Raw genomic sequence first — 18,497 nt, 5'->3', positions numbered from 1 at the left:
CCTTCCTTCCTTCCTTCCTTCCTTCCTTCCTTCCTTCCTTCCTTCCTTCCCTTTCTGTCTGTCTGTCTTGACTTAAAGAAAAATAACTGCCAGGCATGGTGGCTCATGCCTGTTATCTCAGCACTTTGGGAGGCTGAGGAGAGTGAATTGCTCAAGCACAGGAGTTTGAGAACAGTCTGAGCAACATGGCAAAACCTCGTCTCTACAAAAACAAAAAAACCAAAAAAAACCCACTTTATATATGTAAAAAAATTAGCCTGAGTGTGGTGGCTCACACCTGTAATCCCAGCACTTTGGGAGGCCAAGGTGGGTAGATTACTTGAGGTCAGGAGTTTGAGACCAGCCTGGCCAACCTGGTGAAGTGGCATCTTTACTAAAATTACAAAATTTAGCTGGGCATGGTGGCATGCACCTGTAATCCCAGCTACTTAGGAGGCTGAGGCAGGAGAATGACTTGAACCCAGGAGGCTGAGGTTGCAGTGAGCCGAGATCATGCCACTGTATGCCATCCTGGGTGACAGAGCGAGACGCCATCTCAAAAATAAATAAATAAATAAATAAATAAATAAGCCAGGTGTGGTGGCATGTGCCTGTAGGGAGGCTGAGGTGAGAGGGTCACCTGTTCACAGGGAGGCCAAGGCTTCAGTAAGCTGAGATCATGCCAGTGCACTCCAACTTAGGTGGACAGTGAGACCCTCTCTCAAAAAATAAATAAAATAAAAAAATCCTTGCTTTGAATTCAATGAATACTTGTTTGGTTTTTATGAAAATTTTATACTTGAAAATAAATTTCATAGATGATTTTTAAAACTTCCTATTGTAAAAAAAAAATTTAAGCCTATTTATAAATTGAGAGAATAAAAATACAGCGACTTTGCATGCACAGTGGCTTTCCATGTCTGAAGGTTCCACATCCACAGATTCAACCAACCTCACGTCAAAAATATTCAGAAACCACCTCCCCTAAATAGCAATACAACAATTAAAAATAATACAAATAAAATTATAGCATAACAAGTATATCAGACACTTTTTTTTTTTTTTTGAGTCAGAGTCTCACTCTGTCACCCATGCTGAGTGACAGAGTGCCACTATATCCAGGCACTTTTGAGCATCTGTGGATTGTGGAATCCAAGGGGTTGTCCTGGGCCCAATCCCCTATGGATACCAAAAGACAATGACAGCACCTCAACACCCACCTTTAACAATGACCAACTCATGGCTAATCTTGTTTTTTTTCTGTATCCCCCCACTTCTGTCCCCCTGATCATTTCGAGGTATATATCAGACATCATATCATTAGAGATTACACTTTTAAAACTGCTGCTTATTGGCCGGGCACAGTGGCTCATGCCTATAATCCCAGCTCTTTTGGAGGCCAAGGCAGGCGGATTACCTGAGGTCAGGAGTTTGAGACTAGCCTGGCCAACATGGTGAACCCCCATTGCTACTAAAAATACAAAAATTAGCTAAGTGTGGTGATGGGGGCCTGTAATCCCAGCTACTGGGGAGGCTGAGACAGGAGAATCGCTTGAACTCAGGAGGCGGAGGTTACAGTGAACCAAGATCTTGCTCCTGCACTCCAGCCTGGGTGACGAGAGTAAGACTGCGTCTCAAAGCAAACAAACAAACAAAAAACAAAAAACAACAAAACTACTGCTTATTAATGTTTTAAAGCTGTCTGGATATGTGGATCCCAAATATCAGAGACAGGTCTCAGCCAAATTAGAAAGTTTGTTTTGCCAAGGTTAAGGACGTGCCTGTGACAGTCTCTGGAAGTCCTGAGACATGTGCCCAAGGTGATTGGGGGTACGGTTAGCTTTTATACATTTTAGAGAGACATGAGACGTCAATCAATATGTGTAAGATGTACATTGGTTGGGTCCAGTAAGTCGGGACAATTCAAAGTGGGGACTTCCAGGTTAGGAGTAGATAAGAGACAAAAGGTTGCATTCTTTTGAGTCCTTTGTCAGTCTTCCACTAAATAGACAGTTTATTCTGGCTCAGTGAATCTGTGTTTTTATATAAACAATAGGGGAGAGGAAGCAATCAGATATACATTTGTCTCAGGCGACCCTCAGAGGGATGACTTTGAATAGAATGGGAGGCTGGATTGCCCTAAGCAGTTCCAAGCCTGACTTTTCCCTTTAGCTTAGTGATTTGGGGGTCCCAATATTTATTTTTCTTTCACAGAAGAGGGAACTTAGGGGGAACTACCCTGTGTTGCAGCTCCTCTGGGCACTTGTCCTTGGGCCAGGGAGTGCTCATTGCCTGAGTTTCCTGTGGGTGACGCAAATACCAAGGCCATAAGGGGAGTCGGTGATGTCATCTCTCTCCCTTCTGCCTTTCCTCCTCTTCCTTATAGACCAGCAACCTCCAACCTCCAAATCCTGACAAAACAAAGCATGTTTTTCCAGCAGTGCAAATCGGACATTGTTATCTTTTTACATGAAGGGAAAATTTGTTTTTCCATTATCAGCAGGATCATCCTCCTTTTCATGAGAACATGAAAAGCATTTTATTTTTATCTTTTATTGAGGTATTTCACATATGCGTGTGTAGACAGATAAATGTATCGCTGGATGGAATTTTGCATATGTACATTTCCACATGGCCTACACTCAGATTGAGATAGAAAACATTTCCAGTGCCCCAGAAGGTGCTTCTTTCTGGAAAATACCACCTCCACCTCCACCCTCGACAGAGATAACCACTATTTTAATGCTGTGACTCTAGTTTTGCCTATTTTTGAACTTCATATAAGTGGATTCATTCAGTATAAATGGACTGTTTGATTTGGCATCTTTCACTCCAAATAATGACAGCAATACAAAAAAATTAGCCAGGCGTGGTGGTGCGTACCTGGGAAGCTGAGGTGGAAGGATCTCTTGAGCCTGGGAGATGGAGGCTGAAGTGAGCCTTGATATCACACCACTATGCTCCAGCCTGGGTGACAGACCAAGACCTTATCCTAAAAATCAAAAACAAATAACGATTGTGAAATTCATCCATGTTGTAACAGTAGTTTGTTTTTCGGTGCAATGTGGTCTTCCAGCATTTCAGCGTAACATGGCTTTGTCACCTGTTTATCCCTTCTATCATATCATAGCAGCTAGTATTTATTGAATGTTTACTCTGTGCCAGGATCTGTTTGAAGGACTTTAAACAAAGTAGTTTAATTTTTAAAGTTAATTTCTGAGTTAGCCAGTTACCTCTTTATAGGCAGGAAACTAAGACTTACGGAGACTAGATAATTTCCCCCCAAATCATACAGCTCACATGTGATAGAGCTGGAGTTTCAACTCAGTCAGTCAGATTCTAGATTGGTGAACACTTTAGCGCTTCCAGGTCTAGATTTTCTGTTAGACGCATGACATGCGACTTGAGGTTTTACAACAGGCGTGCAGTTTCTGGGTGATGATCTCTTCTAGAGGAGGACATGCAGACACAGAGAGCTTTCATCACATAGACAAGGCTGCTCAGCCAATAAGTGGAGGAGACAGGGCTGCTGGAAACCTGGAAACCCGGGTTTCTGGATTCCCTTTCTCTTATGTTTTTCAGCGTTTTCTTGGGTGATGGTGAAAGCCTCTGTGTATTTTCATTCGCAGCAGAGCACATTGTCTTATCACTCTATGGTTCAGCTAGGACTCTTGTTTGCAAACAACAGAAACTGACTAACATAAGCCCAAAAGGAAACTTCAAGAATATTGTATAGCTCACAGAATCAATAGGGAGACTGGGAACTGGGGTCAGGCACTGTGGGAGGCATGGCTGTAGAACCAGGTCCGTGTGTGGGAACCTTTTGGAAGGGTGCTGCCTCTGTCGCAGTGACCCCCGTCCCTTACTGACACTTCTCCACATTGCCCCTGGACCTCTGACCCAGCTACCACAGTCTTTAATAGGCCCTGAGTCTTCGGCAGCCTTCTCTCCAGGTGCAGAGGTCAGGGCAGAGCATCTGAACGACCACGTGTGGGCAGGTACCTGTGTTCGGGCTACTGGTTGGAAGGAACCTCTGGCCCCTTTTGTCTTTTTGTCTCCACAATGGGGAGAGACCTTGCCTTTCCAACTGATTTTTTTTTTCTTTTTCTTTTTTTTTTGAGATGGAGTTTTGCTCTTGTTGCCCAGGCTGGAGTGCAATGGCGCGATCCTGTCTCACTGCAACCCCTGCCTCCCAGGTTCAAGCGATTCTCCTGCCTCAACCTCCTGAGTAACTGGGATTACAAGCATGCGCCACCACACCTGGCTAATTTTGTATTTTTAGTAGAGACAGGGTTTCACCATGTTGGTTAGGCTGGTCTTGAACTCCTGACTTCAGGTGATCCACTTGCCTTGGCCTCCCCAAAGTGCTGGGATTACAGGCGGGGGCCACTGAGCTTGACCCCAGCTGACTTCTTATACCTTTCTCTGTGTTTAAGCTGATCCACATACAGTAATCATTGTAAATAGCTAAATAAAAAGTAAATTGCTTGAACTGGATCAGGTCAAAAAGGAAGTTTCTCCTTGTGTTTCCAGTTGATTAATGTGTTGGTGAGTGGTGGTCCTGCAAGTAGGAGAGGTGGTTAAAGGCAGAGGGCAGCAGCCTGGGGTGTTGTCAGCTTGAGTTTTCTATTTAGAGAAAGCATCTGGTTGTCTGAAGTGGGGAAAAAATTAGCTCATCTTTTGTCTTCTAATAACATTGTCTATGTTTTTTGCAGATGGGTAATGGGAAGGTTTTTGGCATTTCCAATTGGAAAATGTCACTTAACTTCAAAAGGCTACTGTCATGGCTTGACAAATGTGATTAGCATGCAGCAGACACAACAGTGTTTTACTGGTTTCCTCTTATACTGAACTGGAGTTAATTGCTTGTTCACGGAAGGCTTGTTGGAGATTTTCCTTGTATTAACTGCAATTTTAGATTATTCTTCTACCTTGAGTATCCATTCATTTATTAATTAATCCTGTGTTTGCTGAATATATCAGGAATAGAATGATAAATAAAGCAAATAAGCCCTGCCCTCATGAGACTTAGAGTCTAACAAGTTTGAATTGGGTTAGTTCTTAAAATATGGATGATTTTATATTCCCCTCTCATTACTACTTTTAAATCTTAACCCCCTTGGTGGGGAATTAATACTCCCTCTTCCCTATGTTAATCATATTGTCTTTTCCTTCTGAAATTTTTATTCTGTTTCCTCTTAGCCTTTTCAAAAACAGGACAAGATATGAATGATGAACACTTCCATTTTTCATGTTCACTGCTTATGTATATCACCCATTGATTTCATCCTATATAAAATTGCATTTATATATGCTGGCTGAATGAAGAATTTTTAAAATAGTGGTAGCTTGTTCATTGTCTTTTTGGTCAATGAGATGGTTTTGAAGAGTTCACATTCTGAAAGAGAAGGGACTGTGTTTAATTGCTGCAACTCAAGCCAGAGTGTTGCCTGAGGTGTGGGGTAATAAGAAGGAATGAAGTAGATTATTTGTTGACCTCAAGGACAGGCTGTAGCAGAGATGGGCTAGGTGCACAGGAAACTCCTATCTTCTTCTTGGGCACACAGCTAAACTTCACTTCTTAGCTTGTCTGTATCCTGGCGGTGTCTTGTGATTTCATTGTCACTGAAGACATGTGAATGCAAGTGTTGCGTTGCCTCTAGGCCAAAGCAGTGAAGAGTCGGTGCGCCTTCTCATCACTCTCTTCCCTAGAACGTCCTTCTGCTTGTGGACGTAGTGAGATTGGAGAACCTATGTGAGAATTTCTTTGGAATGTGTGCCCCATAGCAGAATGGCTGGATTACATGTTATAGGTTATACATACGTACTAGCTTTGACTTATACCAATTGCCACTCACAGTAGTGGCCCCAGTGTGTGCATTCATCAACAGTGCAGGAAGATTTCTCTATCTCCATTGATACTTGGCATTTTCCAGTGTCTTAGTCTATTTGTGCTGCTATAACAGAATACCACAGACTGGGTAATTTATAATGAGCAGAAATTTGTTGGCTCACAGTTTTGGAGGCTGGAAAGTCCAATGTCAAGGTGTCAGCAGGTTTTGGTGTCTGGTGAGGGCCTGGTCTCTGCTCTCAAGATGGCATTTCAAACATTGCATCCTGTGGAGGGGGAGGATGGCTGTTCTTCATAGGGCAGAAGGGCAAAAGAGCCAAGAGAGAGACCCGCCCAACCCCAAAAGCTCTTGTGTTGAGGCATTAAGCCCACTCATGATAGTGAAGCCCTCTAATCACCTCTTCAGGGCCCCACGTCCCAATACCATTACATTGACCATTAAATGTCAGCATGAATTTTGGAGGAGACAAACATTCAAACCATAAGATTCAGATTTTGTTGCTTTTTGTCAGTCTGTAGTTGTGAAAAACTGAATGCCAATTGAGTACCAAAAGGTAGTTTAAAAAATTAAAATATTGGCTGGGTTTGGTGGCTCACGCCTATAATCCCAGCACTTTGGGAGGCCGAGGCGGATAAATTGCTTGAGCACAGGCATTCAAGATCAGCCTGGGCAACATGGCAAAACCCTATTTCTATTAAACAATACAAAAAAAAGAAAAAAAAAAAGGCTTACACCTGTAGTCCCAACTACCTGGGAGGCTGAGGTGTGAGGATCACCTGAGCCCTGGAGGTTGAGGCTGAGTGAGCAAGGATGGTGCCACTGAGCCACAGCCTGGGCAACAAAGTGAGACCTTGTCTCAAAAAAAAAAAAAATTTCTTTGATATATGCATATCCTTTAAAAAGTCAAATGTAGGGTGTTGAGGAGGTTGGGGGGTAATTAACTGCTTAATAGGTACAGAGTTTCCTTTTGGGGATGATGAAATGTTTTGGAACTAGATAAAGATGATGGTTTTACAGCATTGCAACTGTACTAAATGCCACTGAATTGGTCACTTTAAAGTGGTTAATTTTATATTATGTGAATTTCACCACAAAAAAGTCAAATACTGATAAACGTAACAGTCTGACACCTCACGCCTTCTCACTTTCCAGAGGCAACAATTCCAAATATTTTAACATTTGTTTCTGATATTTACCACTGTGTTTCTAGATGATATGTGTCTCTTGATGTCTGTAGAGTAATGTATTTTAAATAACATTTTTCAACTTACTGTTGTTATAGATGAGATTAGCTTTGTGACACTTCTCTGTTCCTCCTCCGTCCTCCCACTAGAGTTTTGTCCCAGTTTTCTGGCTAGACTAATATTCAGTCTTAATATTTTTATGACTATGTAAATATTGTTCGCTAGTGAGCCAAAGATATATTGGAATTTTCATATGCAACCTTCCCCTGGAGTTAGTGATTGTCTTATTTTTCTTTATTTGCATAGCTCTTTTGTAGCATTTACTGAGTCTTCCCTCTCTCCAATTGCTCAGCATGTTTTCCATGTGCTAGATCCATCAGATGATCTGACCCTCCTGTTCCTCACCACCGTCCTCTGTCCCTGGAGTGTTTTGCCTCTGCTCCAGGTTGTGGCAGTGACATGACCTACATGGTGTCATTGTGGGACTTTCTTTCTCACCTCTGTCTGTGGGATGGATGACTGGTATTAAGCATATTAAGCATACTATCTTGACTATAGAACAAGGGTTGGCATTTGAGCTGGGCCAGGGCAACCTCTTTGATAAATAACCAAAGGACTCTTTAAAAACTGTTCTCTCCATTTTTTGGTGGAGTACAACCTCCAGCAGCTTCTTGATTTTAGACATGACTTTATTGTACTTTCATACGTTGTTATTTCAATACAGTTCAGAATTCTAGATTGAGAATTCTTTTCAGTCAGTATTTTGAAGATACTGTTCTGTTATATTTGAGCTTCTAGGGTTGCTGTGAGATGTCTGATGTTATTCTTACTCTTCTTTTGTTTGAGCCTTTTGTTTCTTGCTAGAAGCCTTAAGGATCTTCTCCTTGTCTCGTTAGTCTGAAATTTTGTGATGACATGTATGAGTGTGTGTTTTCTTATGCTGGGAATTACTGGATTCTTTCAACCTGGGGAGTCATCTCTAGTTCTGGTATATTATCTTGTATTTTTCTTTGATTGTTTCCATACCTTCAGTTTCTTTTTCTGAATTTTCTCTTGTATTGGACCTATGGATTGCTCTGTTAATCACTTTCCCTTCTTATTCTTTCTTTTCCCCCGCTTTCCTTCCTTTCCTTTCCTCCTTTCTTCTTTCCTTACCTACCTCTCTCCTCACTCCTCCCTCTCCCCTTCCTTCCCCTTCGCCAACTTTCTCTCCCTTTCCTGCCCCTTCCCCTTTTCCCCATTCCTCCTCCCCTCTTTTTCCCCACTTCCTTCCTTTCCTCCTTTCTTCTTTCCTTACCCAACTCTCTCCTCACTCCTCCCTCTCTCCTTCCCTCCCCTTCTGCCCCTTCCCCACTTCCGTCCCCTTCCTCTGCCCTTTCTCTCTTCCACCCTTTCTCTCCCCTTCCCCCTCCCCTGCCCTCCCCTGTTCTCCTCTGCCCTCCCCTGCTGTCCTCTGCCCTCCCATGCTCTCCTCTGCCCTCCCCTGCTCTCCTCTGCCCTCCCCTGCTCTTCTCTGCCCTCCCCTCCCCTCCTCTCCCCCTCCTTCTCTCTTCTCTCTTTTTCCTCTGCCCTTTCCATTTCTCTTTGTTTTTTGTTCCTACTTTCTGCAGTACATTAAAACATTTTTTATCCTTGTATTTTAAGTTTCTCAGAGTTTTTATTTGGTTGCATTTTAAAATTATGTGCTTTTTCACTTTATGGTTATTATCTCCAGTCTTTGAGGATATTATAGTTGACTTTTTTCCTAACTATTTGAAAAGGTAAAAACCATTCTGAGTTTGTGAGTCATACAAAAATGGTCTGCAGTGGACCAGATTTGGGCCTTGAGCTATAGTTAGAAGACGATGGTCCAGACACCTGCCAGAGAGGAGCCTGGCTGGGGTGGAGCCTGTGCATCTTGCCATGCCAGGTGTGGATTTTTACTTAGTCACTTTATTTCTATTTCTATTCCTCAGTTTTATATGCCTTCATGGTACATGGCACATGCAGCTGCAGAGCCTCAATGGTCCATTTTCTCCCAAGATTTAGTCTTCTGCAGGGTTTGAGAAGGAACAGATTTCTGGACTGTATGGGGTGGGTGGACACAGGGGTCTGACTGCTCTTCCTCTGTGTTTTCATCCAATCCTCCACTACTGGTTCTCATCTCACTCCTGTCACCCGTGATGCCTGGAGCCCCCAGTTCCTAAGCCTTTCCAGGGTTCTGCAGTGCTAATTGCTTGCTTTTTCGTGGTACCTCTGTGCAGGAACAGGGGCCTCACTTTACTTCATCTGTCAAGCTCCATCCCTCCATCCTCTTTCCATCTTCATTTATTGCAACTTGAGACGATTGATTTGGGTTTTATAGAAGATGGAGTTGGGTTTTTTGCTTTTAATTTTCTTTATGGGTTTTGTTTTTCTTTTCTTTTTTTTTTTTTTTTGGTGGTGGTAAACAGTAAAGAGAGTAGAAAGGGCCTTATTGTGCTCTACAAAACTTTGAATCAAGTTCAAGCTTTTGTCAGCCTGAATTAAATTATTTTTTGGATTTGAATAGGGAGATTGGGATCTCCCTCACTCCAGATGTATAGCTACAGTGGATTTGTGCTACTGACTTCCTCAACTTTCCTCCTCTCCAGCTCCCCATCCTTCTCTTTTTCTGCCACCTCCTACCCTCTGACACCTTTAAATAACTGACTGTTCTTTATTTTCAACTTACTAGTTGATGGACAGCCTACTCACTCCTCAGCATTTCAGCTTGGATGTTTTGTAGGCATCTCAAACTAAGCAGAGCCAAAATTACAATTCTCAGTGTCCATTCCTCTCCCCGCAACCCCACCCCTCATTCTTCCCTTTCTTGGTAGGCATCACTGTATTAGTGTAATGTTGTCGCACTGCTACAGAGAAATACAAGATATACAAGAGGTTTAATTGGCTTACAGTTTCACAAGCTGTACAGGAAGCATGATGCTGGCATTTGCTTGGCTGCTAGGCAGACCTCAGGAAACTTACAATTATGGCAGAAGGCGAAGGGGGAGCAGGCACATCACATGGCAAAAGCAAGAGCAAGAGATCGAGGTGGGAGGTGCCACACACTTTTAAATAACCAGATCTTGGAGTGCTCACTCAGTATCATGAGCACAGCACCAAAGAGGCGGTGCTAAACCATTCATGAGAAATCCACCCCCATGATCCAGTCACTTCCCACCAGGCCCCACCTCCAAACTGGGGATTACAATTCAACATGAGATTTGGTGGGGACACAGATCCAAACCATATCAATCACCAGGATGAAAGCTCCCTTAGAAGCATCAGCCACACCAGGTTCTTCCTTTGCTAAAGCCTTTGTGTGGTTTCACACCGTGTTTAGGATGACTCGATGCCTTCCCATGGCCTGCACTGCCCTGTACGGTGCAGCGTCTGCTTGCCTCTCCAGCCTCATCTTCTGCAGCTCCAGCCTTTGCCTACTGCTTGCTACCAGCCCTGCTTTTCCACTTAGTCTGTCAGTTTTCTTCCAGCTCAGGGCTTTTGCGCTTGCTATTCCTTCTGCCTGAGAGGCTTTGCCCGAGTTTTATGAAGGCTGGCTCCTCCCTTCTCATCCTGCAACTCCAAGTTCAGATGCCATAGTGCTAGAAATGCCTTTCCTGATGACCCTGTAGGAAGTGTTGCCTCCTCACCTCAGCCCTAGTGCATCCATAGATAAATCTTGCCTCCATAATACTTCTAGCTTGCTGTAATTCAACATGGATATTTGACCAGTTTGTCCCTGTCACTGGTATTGTATTAACAGACTTGTGCAACTGGATCCCTGCTGCATTTTCAGCATCCAGTCTTGCACCAGCACACAGCAGACTTTTTTATTTTTTAAAATTTTGAGATGGAGTCTCGCTCTGTCACCCAGGCTGGAGTGCAGTGGTGCGATCTCGGCTCACTGCAAGCTCCGCCTCCTGGGTTCAAGCAATTCTCCTGCCTCAGCCTCCCGAGTAGCTGGGACTACAGGCGCATGCCACCATGCCCAGCTAATTTTTGTATTTTTAGTAGAGATGGGGTTTCACCGTGTTGGCCAGGAAGGTCTCAATCTCTTGACCTTGTGATCTGCCCGCCTCGGCCTCCCAAAGTGCTGGGATTACAGGCATGAGCCACCACGCCCGGCCTCACATTTTAATAAGTAGTAATTGAATCCAAGAATGAACACTGGGAAGCTTAGAGCTGAAAGTGACTTCAGTGGACATATCTGCAGTTGTTTCTGGAGCACTAGGGATTGTAGCACATTTAAATCATTAATTCAACACCATTGTTGTGCTCCTACTCAGTCTTTAGACCCTGGGCTACCATAGCATACAAAACAGAAGTCTCTGCCTTCAGAGACCTTACACTCTTGAGTTGAAAGTTCTAGCAGTGGGGAGGAGGGTGTGGACACAGTGGGGTTTCTGCTGTTCTGGCAACCTTTATTCTTTTACTTGGTCACTGGTGTGGATACCTCTGAAGGTTGGCTGACTTTTTTGCTTTCTCGCTTTGCTTCTGTCCCATCTCGGAGTGCTGGAAGCACACCTGTGGCTCCCCTTGCTCCCATCTTCTCTTACGTGTGCACCGCAAGTCCTGATTTGATAGTCAAACTCATCTATAAAGCAGTTGAGCATTCTCCCTCCATCCAGGCTCCAGCATGCCCTTGATACAATGGAAGCTCACCTGTTGCCGGCTCTGTCTGGCTTCTAGCCCACCCAGCCCCTTAACGCCTACTCCAACCCCTTTGTTCCACTGCATTCTCCTTTGCTAACTCAGTGTGGCATATGCTTAAACTCTGGAATATTCCACCGTAATTTTTTGAAAGCTAGTTTAGTTTATTCCTCAAAGGCCTAAAATAACACTTGTCACATAAGACATTCTTTGTGGCATTTCTTTGGGGTGAGTTCAAACCATTGTGTGTGTCTGTGTGCGCGCACGCGTGCATGCATGCATACACACACATATGTACACACATGTGCTCTCTTTCCCCCAAATAAATATTACATATATTTTTCTGGTTTTCCTGTATTTGTACATTTCAATACTTAGCAGAGTATTAGGACCCAGTGGAAGTTTAATTTTGCTCTGCTATGCCATCCAAATAGCAAAGGGCAATATGGAACCTACAAATTGCAAAATTTTGGAAGGTTATTCTAACATTACATTTGAATTGCTTAATTTAATTTTCACTTTGAATCAGTTGCTAAGCAACTGGGAAGGCAGGGCAAAATCAGCAAGGCTAATTTGATTCTGTTACTAGTATGTTAGCATCTCTTATATTTACACAGACAGTTGGTTGTAAATACACTTAATGCAATGCAATGCTCTGTTTTATCCAAGGAAAATAGTTGGTGTGGAAGTTAGAGCAAGGCTTTGGTTGGATGGACGTTATTTAAATACACCCTCTCACCTTAGGGGAATGTAAAGTTATCCGAAGTTTAGAGCTTGTGATGTAGCCCCTTTGTTAGGCGAGGTGCTTCACTTGGTGGTACCGTGAAGAGTTGTAAAATACTTTCCACTGTCTGTTTTCCTTTGGCATCATGAATTCACCCTGATTGTCCCCCACATCTTCCTAAATCAGTTTTTTTTGGAATGCATACCATTTAGTGTCATCATATGAAGCATGTTGGAGAGAAAAGAATAGGTCATTTTACTCTCTATAACTTACTATTGGTGAAAACTGACATTGTTAACCCTGTTTGGTCCATGAAGTAAGTCATGTGTCAAACGTTAATGCCAGTGACTTAAATATTTTGAATATTTTAAAAAGTCATGTGGTCATTAAGGACGCCATTCTTGCCCAACCCAGGTTCCTGAATTAGAGGAAAGTAGAAGTTAATGAATAAGATTAAGATTAAACAATAAGACCGGGTGAAGTGGCTCATACCTGTAATCCCAGCACTTTGGGAGGTCAAGGTGGGTGGATCACTTGAGGTCAGGAGTTCGAGACCACCCTGGCCAACATGGTGAAACCCTGTCTCTACTAAAAATACAAAAATTAGCCGGGCATGATGGCAGGCACCTGTAATTCCGGCCACCTTGGGAGGCTAAGGCAGAAGAATTACTTGAACCTGGGAGGTGGATGTTACAGTGAGTGGAGATCGTACCACTGCACTCCAGTCTAGGTGACAGAGTGAGACTCCATCTCAAGAAAAAAAAAAAAAATTAAACTATAATGTAGTATTCTGTTATTTATTATAGTTTTATATTATCATTAACACCTTGAAACACATAGATGCTTTGGAGTAATGTTCAGTCCTGTGTCAAAGATGGGATATTTAATGTAAACTATTGTCTCCTGGTTGTGTATGGTTATTCATGGAGTGAACGGATAATTCATATATACTAATATTAAGCTGGTAGGAAAACTGCATCTCTGGAAATAATGTCATTAAATTGCCACTAATATAGCAAATGACCATGACCTGTGCCTTTCCTAAGAGGTGGGGAGAGCAGGCTGGTCTTTTAAACTGGTCTCCTGCTGTATCTTTTGTTCTGCAAAGTCCTAGAGAGTATCTTTCATATGCAGTAAAAATTACTTTCAGTAGATGGATTAGATTCTTGATAAAGATAGCTATCATGGTCCCATATTTGCCTTATAACTGCCTGTGACTAGGTAGAAATATTTAGTGATGAAGGAGATTACAGAAACAGGATAAGTACCTATTACTTCTACAATTAAGTATTCTTATTTTTTTTTCTGAACAATCTCAGGTATTTGTGTGTGCAGTACATAGTAACAGTTAATTATTGATCCTGACTAGAAGAAAGAGTGATCTGAATTAGAGGAAAGACCTAGTGTTTATATGCTTGACAGCAAATCCATTGTTCTTACTTTGAGATACTTATTGGACTAGGACAATAACTAGATATTTACCTGTTCAAGGTACTTTAAGGGAATCGGTTTTAATGAATAGGTAAGAATAAGTGTACAGTTAATAATTTCCTTAAATGCTTGTCCAGACCTAGTCTCAGTGTGTCATTTTTCTGAATATCAGTATCCACTCCAAGTTCGTTAATTTTACTCTACAGATATTTACTGTTTGAAAACTCAGTATGTCAAAATGTAAACTTTTCATGGGGAGTGTCAATTTTAAATATTGGTTTCCTAGAGTAGTTACGGTTTATTGATGACATATCCCTGTCAGAAAAATCTGGTGAAGCCCAAATCCTAGCTACTTGAGAAGCTGAGGCAGGAGGATGGCTTGAGCCCAGGAGTTCCAGGCTACAGTGTGCTATGATTGTCTGTGAATAGCCATTGCACTCCAGCCTGGGCAACATAGCAAGTCCCCATCTCTTAAAAAAAATTGGTGGCTATACCCTACACTTTGTGTGTGTGTGTGTGTGTGTGTGTGTATGTGTGTGTTTTTAAAAGTTACAAACACGTATTATTGTAGTAATATATTGCAGGCATTATAAAACAAGTGGAAAGTAGAAGGAAATAACTCAGATTAAGATTAAACAATAATATTCTGTTATTTATGATGGTTTCATATTATCACTAATGCCTTAAAACACAGATGCTTTAGGGTAATTTTCATCATTAAAAACAATATTTTAAGTGGTTCTATTTATGAGTTTTAACGTCTGGCTTTTTCCAGATCTGATTAGATCATCATTCTTTTTACTTTACAAGAGCTCTAAGGGAAGGCTTGGTTCCGCCTTTTTTGGTTTGCTGGGTTGCATTACTATTGTCTTTGACGTTTTGATTTTTCTGCAGAAATCTTTTGAAGCCACTTGTCCATTCTGTGAATGTTGGTTATACCACATAAGACAATGTATAAAGTTGTATAAGCCGAGACATGCTACATGGAAGCACATCACAGTGCACTGAGAGTGAGGGGACAAGGGCACAGACTATCTAAATGCCAGTTTATAGATTTTCTTTCTGTACCATAGAGGGTCATCTTGCACACAATACTCACGAGACCACTGCCCTAGGAGAGCCCTCCAAATAAGCATCTTATTTATTTATTTATTTTTGAGACAGAATCTTGTTCTGCCGCCCAGGCTGGAGTGCAGTGGTGTGATCTTGGCTCACTGCAACCTCTGCTTCCCAGTTTCAAGCGATTCTTGTGCCTCAGCCACCAGAGTAGCTGGATTACAGGCATGTACCACCACACCTGGCTAATTTTTTTGTATTTTTTAGTAGAGGCGGGGTTTCACCATGTTGACCAGGCTGGTCTTGAACTCCTGTCCTCAAGTGATCCATCTGCCTCAGCCTCCCAAAGTGCTACGATTACAGGCATGAGCCACCACGCCGGGCCTGTAATATTTTTTTCTAAACTGAATAGTACTGAAGAGAGTTGGATTTGTATTAAAAAATGCTTGTATGCATTGTTGTATACAGCAAGGACTATTTGTCCTTGTATTTATTTGTTCATTGTAAAGGAAAGAAGATAACTATGGGGTAGCATTAACAACATGGCAAAACCCCATCTCTACTAAAATATAAAAACTTAGCCAGGCTTGGTGGCACGTGCCTGTAGTCCCAGCTACTCAGTAGGCTGAAGCAGGAGAATCACTGGAACCTAGGAGGCGGAGGTTGAAGTGAGCCGAGGTCGTGCCACTGCACCCAGTCTGGGTGACAAAGGGAGACTATGTCTTAAAAACAAAAACAAAAAAGCAAAACAAACAAAGAAACCAAAACGCTGAATTTGGACAGCTCTGCCACCAACTAGTGCTGTAGAACAGACAAGTGACTCACTTTCTGTAAGCCTCGGTTTCCTCGTCTGTACCCTCACACAGTGGTGGTGGCAATTAAATTTAAAAAGAGATTTGTAAGAGAGCTTTGTACCCTCATTTTATATCTATGTATGATGTAATTTTATGTAATTTTTTAAGTGGAAAGCCTTTTTTTCCTAGGCGGAGTGTCTATACACCCTCAATAGCAATTTCTGTTTGTTTGCTTTACTTCTAGACTGCCTCTTTAAGCTATGTCCCATGAACCGCTACTCTGCCCAGAAGCAGTTCTGGAAAGCTGCTAAGCCTGGGGCCAACAGCACAACAGATGCAGTGCTGCTCAACAAACTACACGTACGTATTGCAATGGGGCTGTCAATGGGGCAGTAGTGAGTGGCTGCCTTGGTGGTGTCTGGGTGTAATGGTGGGAGACTGCTTATGCAACCCTCCAACTCTAGCTGCCGGCTTTCTTATGTTTTTTCATGAAGGGGTAGAAGGGAGCTAACCCTAGGAAGGGATAGATCCTAGTCATCTTGAGATATCTGGAGAGGTCTTTTTTCAGCCACTCTCTTTGCACGGGTAGCTTTGGATGGAGAAGTGGTTTTGAGCACAGGCACTGGAAGCAAACTTCCTGGAATGGAATCCTGGCTCCACCACTCAGTAACCGGTGCTCTAGGGCACGTTATGTGCTATTTTCCAATTCTGTTATGTTATCTGTAAAATGAAGATGGTAGTACCCACCTCAGGAGGTCATTGTGAGGATTACAGAAAATGAGACATAAAAGGCACATGAACAGTGCCTGGCACATAATAAATACTTAATAAGTTTTGGCCATTAGCATTGCATCTATCCTGTTACCAGGCATTTTAAAGATGTGCTCATTCCATTGCTGATGTGCTGTGTGACCATAGGAAGTTTTTGAGCCTCTCTGATCCTGTTTCATCTTATGTAAAATAATGACTTGGTTCTTTTAGTGCCCTGCATTCCGAGGCTAATCAGGAAGTTCTCTGAGATGTTTAGAAGGAGACATGACATATAAGCCAGTGTACTAATATCGAAATTGTACCCCATTTCCTGTTCCCTGACCTACTTCATTTTCTCCCCGTCGTGTAACATCATCTTTCTAATGTATTTTGGTTACTGGCTGTCTCCCTCCCCTGGCATGTAAGCTTCGTGAGGGCCCAGGTCTGTGTCACTGTTACTTGTTGCAATAGCCTTTGTGTCTACAACAAGGTTGGGCACTTACCAGGCACTCAATCAAATATTTCACAGAATACACAGTGATCTTTCCTGGGGCTCAGTGATGACAGTTGAAGACCTAGAGCATCTGTGAGCCCTGAGCAGCTCAAGAGGTTCTGCCTCTCACCTTACTCCATTTTTGACTAGCATATGGCAAAGTCACAGCTAGCTGCATTTGGTAAGGTGAGGGTCACGTGAAGGGATTCCTACGTTCAGTGTGTGTTGTTTCAGACGGGATGTGATGAAAAACCCAGGCTCCTCACCTCAGGGAGCTTACAGTCCAGCATGAGGACACGTAAGCATGAGACACGTGAGGTCATTCCCATTGAACCTAAAGTAAAATCCAGGCTGTCGTCATCTACAAGATGGTACATGCCTGGACCCTGCTGTCCCCACAGAGGCTTCTTAACTACATTCTGGCCATATGAGCTTTATTTTATTTTATTTTTTGAGCACCTCAGACTCTCCACTGTCACACGAGCTTTGCACCCTCAGTTTATCCTGTTGAGAACATTCTTTTCCTGGCTCTTCTTGAGCTAGGACCTTTGAGCCTTTGTGTCTCAGCTGAAGTGTCATCTTAGCAAAGTCTTCCCCTCTTATCTAAGAGATGTCTTGCTTGTTTTTCTCCATCATAGCACCCTGTTTATATCTTTCTCAGTACTGATCAGGGTCTGCAATTATATTTAGTAGCTTCGTTAATTATCACCTGTTGCTTATTAGAATGACAGCTCTACCATGGCATTCTCTCTCTTGCTCACTACTGTATGCCAGCTTCTGTAATAGTGTCTGGCACATAGTAGGTGCTCAGAAATATTTATCGAATAATAAATGAGCAGCGTACTAGGCCCTAGAGATAGAACTATGACAGTCTTCACCCTGTGGGAGCTGGATATAAAAGAATAAAGAGGCAGTGATAAGCAGTATATTACAGGACAAACCACACAAAGCTGTGGGAGCACATAGGAAGGGTGCCAAATCTGTCTTTGCTGGATAAGAGGGTGTGATACAGTGGTCAGGGAGGGCTTCCTAATGGAAGAAGGAAGTGCTGAGTCAGCCTCAGTTGGAGGCACCCATGGGATTTAGAGAGTAGAAGAAGAAACAATGAAGTCATAGACTTGGAGGCTAGTGATTGCTTTGAAGACTTGTGGAATTGCATCATTATTTTAATAATGATGATTATATCAGACATCCTCAATTCCAACAAAACCACTGTACCTTCTTTAGAGCAAATATTATATGGCTTTATGAACATGGAATAAAATTCATAAATAATAGATACCAATTAAAAAATTATAAAGGAGAAATAAAAGGAAAGTAATAAATTATATAATAAATTGAATACTCTTCTTAAGTCAATGCTAAGGAATGACTACTCTAGAAGACATAAGGAAGTAAGTGCTTGCACCTCTTTGTATAAATCCCATGAGTGGGGCAGCTGTAGACTGTGACTGGTGCAGGTATATGGTATTGGCAACGTGAAAAGCATGTTATCTAGGATGTGGTTTTCCAAAAGGGCTTCAATCATAATCACAGAAGACATAATCTCAAGTGCCGTCATCCCAAATGTTGAAATCCCTAAAA

At 42.4% G+C, this 18,497-nt stretch overlaps 1 protein-coding gene across 1 annotated transcript in view; it reads left to right on the top strand.

Moving 5' to 3' along the window:
• The window catches only part of ITPR1 (inositol 1,4,5-trisphosphate receptor type 1), a 354,161-nt gene that overhangs the window by 117,917 nt on the left and 217,747 nt on the right, over positions 1-18,497 (top strand). The window contains exon 5 of the mRNA XM_025375486.1: positions 15,915-16,030. Within this exon, the coding sequence (XP_025231271.1) occupies positions 15,915-16,030 (116 nt within the window). The remainder of the gene's footprint in view (positions 1-15,914; positions 16,031-18,497) is intronic.

Source organism: Theropithecus gelada, chromosome 2 (assembly GCF_003255815.1).
Source record: "Theropithecus gelada isolate Dixy chromosome 2, Tgel_1.0, whole genome shotgun sequence".
NCBI classification, from domain to species: domain Eukaryota; kingdom Metazoa; phylum Chordata; class Mammalia; order Primates; family Cercopithecidae; genus Theropithecus; species Theropithecus gelada.
This window is presented reverse-complemented; position numbering and strand designations above follow the sequence as displayed.